At 31.3% G+C, this 9,718-nt stretch overlaps 1 protein-coding gene across 1 annotated transcript; it reads right to left on the bottom strand.

Moving 5' to 3' along the window:
* Positions 1 to 1,382: 1,382 nt before the first annotated feature.
* Positions 1,383 to 7,760, bottom strand: LOC101510284 (putative clathrin assembly protein At2g01600). The gene is made up of 15 exons (XM_004504516.4): positions 7,552 to 7,760; positions 7,398 to 7,467; positions 7,186 to 7,283; positions 6,142 to 6,280; positions 5,862 to 5,989; positions 4,768 to 4,860; positions 4,543 to 4,593; positions 3,722 to 3,787; positions 3,566 to 3,631; positions 3,392 to 3,472; positions 3,210 to 3,290; positions 2,863 to 3,039; positions 2,708 to 2,789; positions 2,486 to 2,607; positions 1,383 to 2,070 (listed from the first exon to the last, which is right to left on the bottom strand). The coding sequence occupies exons 1-15, from the start codon at positions 7,639 to 7,641 to the stop codon at positions 1,720 to 1,722; spliced, it is 1,695 nt and encodes a 564-aa protein (XP_004504573.1). The 5' UTR covers positions 7,642 to 7,760; the 3' UTR covers positions 1,383 to 1,719.
* Positions 7,761 to 9,718: the final 1,958 nt, after the last annotated feature.

The following is a 9,718-nucleotide window of genomic DNA, read 5'->3' as shown; positions in this document are numbered from 1 at the left end:
TCATATGCATAATGCACTGTACCGGGAGTATATACGCATATCATATCTACAAATTCATGTGCTCAAGTTCAATTGTTATTTGTTAGGCAAAAGCCAGTAAACGTGCCTAAGATGCTTATATAGTTGAGCTTAACAAAATGCCTTTTTTATACACAAGAACATACCTACATTTTAGGTCCTTCCCACAATATTTTTTAAAATGGTATATAATCTTAATTATTATTATTATTATTATTATTATTATTATTATTATTATTATTATTGTTATTATTATTATTAAAGTTTTTATTTTTTGCTGAGACTAAATGGGGTGTAGTGTACTTCATTTGGTGACATTTATCGGAAATCGTTTTCTTGTGTTTAGCCATTACCAAAACAGTTTCCTTTGAGTAAAAAGAAAAAACAATAACTTTCAAAACTTTGATCAATGCTCCCGATCTCCAAATAACTGTCGTAAAAAGATTATCCTAAAAAAAATTTTATTTTTAATTTTCAATGTAATTTTAATTAATTTTTTTTTCAATTGTATCCTATAATTAATAAAATATACGACATTTTTTTTTGTATTTTTTTTTTAAAAGACGGTAAGTTTAATATAATTAACTCACAGAGAGGTCATCATGTGAGTTCGAATTCAAGACGAAACGTCCAATTTAATAATATAGACATTTTTTTATTTTACATTTACGATTATTAAAATACACAAATAATTAATAAAGATAATTGAATAAAATCGTCATTTTTTTTCTTTCATTGATCATATCTTTTTAATTTAAATAAAATAGTCAACTGCCACAATTATTTCAAGACATAGAAAGTACTCAAATTTAAGAAACATAAATGAAAATTAAATCCGACATTCAATGTAGAGTTGATTATATATCAAAAATATACTCCCTCTTGTCCTTATTAATTTAAGACAAAATTATAAAAAATCAATGAGTTCATTTAATTTAATAAAATTTAAATTTTATTCCAAATATATCCATGACATGACATTAAATATCGTATATCTACTACATAAGTTTCTAGTAAACATATATTTGGCATTAAATAAGAATATAAAAAGAATTATAGCAATTAATGTATGGCATTAAATAAAAATATAAAAAAAATTATAGCAATTAATGTATCTTAAAATATGTTAATAAAAATTCTTTTTATAATAGGGACCAAAGTTAGTATAAAAATCTCGTTATTAGATTTTTTTTATATATGTAAAGCAAACGGAAAAACGAGGCTCAAGACTGATGTCAAAACTCAAAAAAATTGTATTCCCTTCCGCCATGGAATCAGATGTCAAAACTGACAAACATTCGGAGTCGATGATAGGATTCAAGTGTTTTTTTAGAATCTGAACCATTGACAGTAGCAATATAATATACAAATCAACAACAACCGCTTCCAATGAATTAACAATGTAACACATTCTCTGTACAATCGCACAATACATTGTATATTAACAAGTATATATATCATAAAAAGATGATGTTTAAAGAAAGCGACCCCACCATTATGCATATCATAAAAGATGAAATACGGTGTGTGTGTGAGTGTGTTATCTCGATTTTACAAGGCACATTTTCCATTCCAAGAAGACATGTATTTAGCAACAAATGAGTAAAACTCGTGTAACAATTTACTCACACTACTAAATGCACAAAAACCAAATTAATTGATTAAATACATCAAATCTCCAAAAAGAGACATCCTTATTTCTTACAACAAGCCTGTGCTTCCAAATGGATTGTTATTCTGTGGGTGAGAAACGGGAGTTGCATGAAAAGCCCCAAATCCTGAATCCGCAAAGGGATTTGCTGGGTTCATCAACATATGCTGCTGCTGCTGAGGCTGAGCCTGAAACTGTTGGTAAGGACCGAATGGATTTGCTTGCTGTTGCATTGCTGCCATTTGGACAGCGGCCGAGGGAGCAATGCTGCTTGATATAGCAAATGGATCATGCACTTCGAATGGATTTGGGGCTGGTGTTCCATAAACCGGTTGTTGTGCGGCTCTGTATGCTCCTTCATCATATAAGCTGTTAAGAGTGAGAGAGTCCAATCCACCAGCCTGACATTCAATGACAAAATAAAATGATTAACAAAGCTGAAGCCAGATTTATGATGAACTCATCATTCACTTATTTTATCAGACATGGTAATATTAACATGTGGAGCCTATTGGGATCAGAAAGAAAATGTTCAGAGCAAATGACTTGTAAATAAAAAAGAGACTTGTGAAAAAGTAAATGTATGCATTACCCCAAATCCTGTGCATCATGAATTTATGCCATCAAATAATTTATTGAACAATGAAATATTTGTTGGTTCAAATGTGGAATAAGTATTCAGTTTATTATGCATGGCATAATAATTTCAACATTTGCCGGCATAAAAATGAGTAAAAAAATTATGCTAGAGAAATCATATTGTGCAGTAATTTATGATTATAAGAATGATCTAGAAAGGTCACATGAAGGTCCTACCAATTGTCTCTCATTAACTGAAGAAATATCAGTACTTGGAGTGCTGACAAGGGCAAGCTCCCATCCAGTAGGGTCGAAATCTTTTGTTTGAGCAGCACTAGAGTTAAAAGCTGATGCAGTGCCTATATACATAAAACAGTCACATTTCGTAGATGAGAAAAACAATCCATTAAACCTTACTAAGCAGCAGAATTTGAGAAGAAAACAAAATACAAAATTCACCAGTTTCAGTGGGGACTATGGCCAGTGCCAGAGCATTTCTTTCCTCTATGGATGATGCATTAGGCTCCAGGTCATTCAATCCCTGCATAAAGGGCAGGAATTAGAAAAGTCCTAAAAAACATTAACTAAGGATATGTTTGTATTGAGTAGTTTACCAGTAAGTCTCCAGTCTCAAAATTGTTGTTGAATGGGGGAGGAGGAGGAGGAGGAGGTGCAGGCTCAGAATTGGGGACAACAACATTATTATCAATAGGTTCTGATGGCTCATGCTCTTCGGACACTTTGGTGTCTTCAATTGCAAGAAATTCTTCTGGTCTGTAAGTCAACTGAAGCTGTTGATAGAAACAAATTACTGATCTAGAAGTCAAATGTAAAATTAATATTTCAAGGAAAAGTGTACAATTATGTGTAGGAAATGTTTAGAAAAACCTTAACAAATCCAAATTATAAAGTGACTATAACAACAATTCTCTATGTAAAACACAATAAATGATGTACTAACCATAGGTTCATTTGGAACTGTAACCACTCGGGGTGCCTCCTTAATGTACTCCTCCATAGTTGTAAGAAAAGATTGCGGAGGCTGAAAAGAAAAACAAGAAACCAATAGGAAACCAATATTTAAAATGAAATAGGAAGAACCTCTTCAATCAATACATGAAATTGCCATAACTACGGACATACCTCTCTTAAGACAGGAAACTGAAAATTCCTAGCAAGTTCCAATCCTTTGCAAACTTCATAGAAATCGGAAAGACTTGCTGCCTGCAATAATTTAGGTATTTAACAAGCACCATGAAATTAAAAATGTAAAAGCCTAGTGGTTAGCTGAAAGAGACACAAGAAGCAAAATAGCACCTGCTGACCCGCACGTTTATAAGCTTCAAGGGCTTTAATAGCTTCATGTCTTGGCATCTCAAAAAACTACAAAGAAATTCAATTTCCAACATAAAACAGCTTTCATTTCAACTTCCTGATTCATCTCATCACATAGATAACGATAAGTCAATTTACCTTGTCAACAAGATTGATAATGCCATCGTTAATAGCGCAATATATCTTAAAGCTCTCTTTCAGTACCTATAATGAGCCAAAGCCAGATCAATAACAAAAAAGAGTAATTTAGGTGCATCTAACTACAACAAATTTCAAAACTGTATACCTCCAATACTATTAGTATTTACACAAGTAACAAATGGATATGAAGCTTACAATGCCTCATTAATCAAAAGGGTGATCACAATGTCAATACCAAATTAACAACAATAAGCACGGGACGGGATCATTTAACTTCTCTCCCTATCCTAAACGGAGTAATAGATGGATATATCTTGAATTGAAACCCAAGTCCAGCAATAACAACAGCCTAATATGAGGGATATTTTCATGACTTAAGCAATGTTTTAAAAACCAGACAAAACCCGCTGCTGGTTCAAGCAGTTCTCCAATTGGTTCAACCCTGTTTGAACCATAGGCTACTCAAACCGGATTGAACTGTTTGACCCACAGTTGCTTCAGCTAGTTTCCATTTTTACTTTTAATTACTTTTTTATTTATTTACTAGCCATCTGGTCTAACTGCAGTTGACAGAATGAACTAACTAAACCATGACATGACCTTGGAGGTCTCGTTGGTTTGATATTTGATTTGCTTTTTAAAACATTGGTCGCAAGATAAACCAATTAAGTTTCAGCCAAACATAGAATCTGATGTCTGAAGCTTCCTGACCATGTGTGTGTGACTGTGTGTGTGTACACTCTCACCAATCTAGCTGTAATTTCAGAATGGCTAGCCTAATACAAAGTGTCTTTAGATAAATAAACAAGAGGACATACCAGAGCAAGAGCATATTGTATCACATAATTGCTAACAGCTGCTCCTTCTGGCTGTGAAATTCATAGCATACAATCAATTTCTATCATCTAAAAAGAAAATACTCAACGAAGAAAGTGGTAATACGATAATAATATTAGTAAACAAAATTGACGTGTACAGTAAACTGGTCAGATTAAAAACCATACAAAAAAGATAATAAATATACACATGTTTCACATTATTACCCGGCAGCCAACAAGTCGATATAGCAGCTGCTGCAAAGCAGGCAAATGCTCCAATAGCTCCTCACTATCTAAATCCCTGGTCTTGCTGTATCCCTGCTTTAAAACAAATAAACATGAAGACTTTTTTATAACAAACATAGTGTACAATAAAAAAGCTACACGCAACAAAAATGCAGATAATAATAATAACAATAATAATATTAATATTAATAACAGCAAATATACGATTAATCATTTAGAAACATTTTTGTAAATAAATGTGGACTTCCTTCCCCGGTTCCTACCTAATCAATTTATTTCCTTACAATACCTAAAAATCATAGAGTTTTGTGGAGTCCAACCAGTAACAGGTGAAATTTCGAATAGAAAAAGAGGTCAAGCTAATCCATAGATCTAGATCACTAATATGAACATTAGATCGCCGTGATGGGAAAAGGGACCCAACTAACTGTTGTTTATTTGCATATAGGGACCAAATTACAAATCCTAGTGGGGTCCTTACAGGATTTTTCTTGGGAGAAAGAAAAAGTCAAAAACAATTAGAAGGAAGGAAAAAGACTATCAAGTCCTTTAATGCATCAATGAGTATGACACCATAGAAAAGCACAAAGAATTTGCACACAGTCTACAACAAAGGGATGTCTTCCGGCCAATATCATTAAAGGGTGAAATATACGCCAAATGTTCACCAGGATACATTAGGTGTGAAGGATAATTTGAACACTTATAATTGAGCATCTAAATATTCAACAAGTAAGCAGACTACTAGAATTGTCAAAGACAAAATATCAAAAGAAAATCCTTGCCAGATAGAAGGGAAAGCCAATTTCAGAAAGCATTTGTACTAATACTGATGACTTTCAAGTGCAAAATACACATATTTGAGACAGACCAAGATTTTCACTCAAAGTTGGATGAGTGAAGCCAAGGGAGGGGCAAACGTCAGAAAATAGTGATCAACTTATTATGGCTTAGTATCCATGAATCATTTTCATATAAATACTTTCCAATTCACATAAAACAATATCAGATGCTACATACTCGAGACTAGACCTGTTATCACAAAGGAGTATAATAACTGGTTAATGAATTACCTTCTCCTGCCCTTGGGCAGGTTTGGGTAGACGCTCTGCTTCAATATCATATTTCAGAATCCGAAAGCATTCAAGTCTTTCTTCCAAAAATAATGCATAGGTACGTACCCAGGCAGAACAATCCCATGCTGCAAGCAAAAAAAAAATCATACATTATACATGTCATTTCAAATATCTTTGCAAGAATATCGTTCAAATAATAACTGTTGAAAACCTCTAACTTGAGCCAAAGTGACAATCAAACAACAACATATACAGATAATAAGGTCAAAGAATTAACCGATAGGACTAGAATCATCCTTAAAATTTGAAAGTTGGAGAATCCGTCCTCTTTGTGAGAAATTCAGAATTTCCTCTCTAAGAGTTGGATCACCCTCCCTCAGTAACCTGTGGATGACTATCAGTGTTTTTAATGCCACCTGCGAACAAGACAAAGGAAGGATGGACTTCAGATCAATTTTTTATCCTCTAATATCTTATTCTTGTGAGAGAAATAGAAGATGAAAGCATCATAACATGTTTGGAATTAGTGAATTTAAATTTCTTTTGACATATAACAAACTTATGAGATATTTTAAAAAATAAATGCATACATTTAACAGAATGTAAGGAAAATGCTGCTTTTTTTATTAGCAAGAAGAACTTCAATTATCAAATAAGTGGATCCACGAAACATCCTTCATCAAAACTGATCTGAATCCTCAATACAAAATTATTTCCACCATTTGGTGTCAAAGCCGCATGTCACCAATCAATCAATCATTATTAATTAACTGATGATATTTTGTCGCTCTGAAACTACCTTTATAGAAGTTTAAAATACCTAAGAGGCTAAGACAACAAAACTTGTCTCAAACAATATGGTAAGTGTTTCAAAGGTTCAATTTATGTTGCCCAAATAGTAACCAAACTGACACAACTAAATTCTATCAGTACACAATCCAATTCAAGACAACTTGTTGCAGCCATCTGTTCTTTCATAAGTGATTTAGATTTACAAAGATGCATGCTCACATATACATTAGTAGGGTCCTTAAAACGCATGTTAAATGTATCATAAAGCAAATGCTCAGACAAATGGCATAAATTGCCAACTACTTACTTGTAAGTTAAAAAAGTATCAGACTCGGATTCATCTAATGAAATGACATTGCCATTTCTAATAAGAAATTCTGTTAAATTTTACAGTGAGAAACTAATCGATGAAATGTGACAAACCTAACATCAGTGCATCAAGTTGAAAAGGGAATTTCAAAAACACATCAGATTCACATTAATTTCTAACAAGAAATTTTGCAATTGATCACAAAATCGAAGTGAGTACCGTCCAATTTCGGGTTTTGGCAAGGCGTCGGGAAAGTGCGTGAATACAATATGCCACATCAGCCCGTGGTCGAACAGCAGAAGTTGCAAACAGAATTTCTACAAAAACAAAATGAGAAAATGATTCAAAATTGTGATCCAATTATGACAAAAATGAAAATCCACAAACATAGAATTCGGATCTGAGAAATGAGAATCCCAAGAATCACTCACTTCTAAGGTGTCTCTCTTTGGGTGGACACTCGACGTGGTTAGTGGCTTTGACTATGGCAACATCCAAATCCTAATAATAGGAGGAACCAAAAATAATCAATTACGAAATTGATGAATTGTTAAAAGAATTAAAAGAAAGAGAAAAAAGTGGTACCGCGTAATCGCTATTGACATGGGCGAGACCAACTTTGGTGGTGTCTTTGATGGCCCCGTAAGCTCTTCGCCAAGATTGAAGCGTACCCATATTCAGCGATGATCTCTCTCTCTCTCTCTCTATACACCACGGTGTTGGATTCGGATTAAGAGAGAGAAAGTGAGGCTTCCTTTGATCAAGCCAACAATAACTGTATTCAATTTAGACACCCTTTCCTTTTACTTTAGCAACCCCCCCTCCTCTCTGTGCTGGGCTCCATCAATATCATCGTCACACTTTTTGTTTTTATTTTTCTTTCTTTTTAATTTACAAATGAATTTTTTTATTTATTTAATCACTAAAACTAATAATATTTTATCTCGTTAATCATTGGTTTTAATTCATATATTTTAGATACGGTAAGTGTACAGAAATTTACCTTGTCAATCAATTAGATTTTTAATGCAGATGATTTTTATCATAATTATTTTTAAAATTATGTTGATTGAATAGTTCCGACATTTTAATGTTATAAATTCTTTTATATTAATATTACATAATAATTAAACTTTTAATCAGTTTAAATATATATATTTAATATTTTGAATTGTTTAAAAAGACTAATATGATTTATTTATTAGTATTTTAATTTCAAAAGTGACCGATCATCACTCTAGTTGGCTATATTGATAAAAATAATATACTAAAACTTATATGATTTTAAAAAAAAATAGTTATTTTATTGATAAAGAATATAAAATTTTAAATAAAATAATTTGAATAAGTAATAAAATGTAAAGAATAAAGTCTAAACTAACACTCGTTATCCTTTTAAAGATATAAATGTATAGATATTTAACAAAAGTTAATTATTTAATTAAATAAAAAATAATAAAAGATGTAAATAAAATAATTTAAACCAATGATAAAATTAGAAGAAAAAAAATTACATCAAACTTTGATATAAGTTTATAGTATAAGTGTGTCTTATATCTATAAATTTAAGGACTAAATTAGTATTTACACTTTCTTTTTAGGTGATTTAGTATAAAAAGAATAATGATGAATTATTAATCATTAAAAAAATAATTAGTTCTTATTTTATTTTTACAAGAGTTATTACTTACTTCTTCGGGTCTCGAAAAGAAGAGGAAAGTGATTATGATAAGGAAAAGAAAAGTGAGTTTGTTGGTTGTCTTGGTTCTCCAATCACAACGACTTTGAACTGCTGTTAAAGAATTGATGGGTACATCTCAGTTGATTATTTTATAGTCCAACTCAGGTAGGAATTCGGTACAATATGAACTAACGAACTCTATTGTCTCCTCTTTTAATTTTGTTTTTAGTTTGTGTTAAAGAGTTGTGCAGCGTCTGATTATTTTATTTTTGTGGTATAGTTTTTAACCTGAGATAAGTAATATTGCCATTTTCCTTTTTTGCAAGTTATATTGGCATGATCATTTCATTCACATGCATAGTTACTTATTAGGTTATAAGCTGTTCTGGAATCTAGAAAGCCTTCATGTGGGGGCTTCCCTCTCGTGCTCAACTGCCAGCTGCTGCTGCAGGGCAGCAACCATATTCTATGCTTATGTTTGCTTCTCGTATATAATAGTTACTTTTGTTATTCTACAAATGCAACATTGATTTGATATATTTGCTTTTCAAATAGAATTAATTTTGTTTATAAAATTGATTTTAATGTGAAGATAAGATTTGTAGTTTTAGAGATTTAATGTGATTTTTTTAGGAAAAAATTTATTGTGAAATTCATTTTTACATAAATATATCTAAATATAAATCATTTTTAAGTTTAATTTATTTTTAAATAAGTCGACTTTACAAAATCAATTTATTTAAAATAAAATTAGTTTTTATCGCTTTAAATAATTCTAAAAGATTATATAATTCACTTTAACTTTTGAAATGAAATGAAATGATTGAAATTTGTTTTATGATTAAGAATCCAATCAATATTGTTGGGTTTACAACACTCAATATAGTGTGCATATCAATTGTGTTAAACCTCAATGATAAATGCATAATATAAATAATATTATCTTACATCTTAGAATTTAAATTTGAGTTAACTCAATTTTTACAAAATTAATTTTCAAGTAGTTGAATGTTCGACTATTACATATTATCATACATTATTTCATTTAATGTAAGACTCTTAAAATACACT

Source organism: Cicer arietinum, chromosome 6, assembly GCF_000331145.2.
Source record: "Cicer arietinum cultivar CDC Frontier isolate Library 1 chromosome 6, Cicar.CDCFrontier_v2.0, whole genome shotgun sequence".
Lineage (NCBI taxonomy): Eukaryota > Viridiplantae > Streptophyta > Magnoliopsida > Fabales > Fabaceae > Cicer > Cicer arietinum.
The sequence above is the reverse complement of the archived record's forward strand: the minus strand, read 5'-3'. Positions and strand labels throughout refer to the sequence as shown.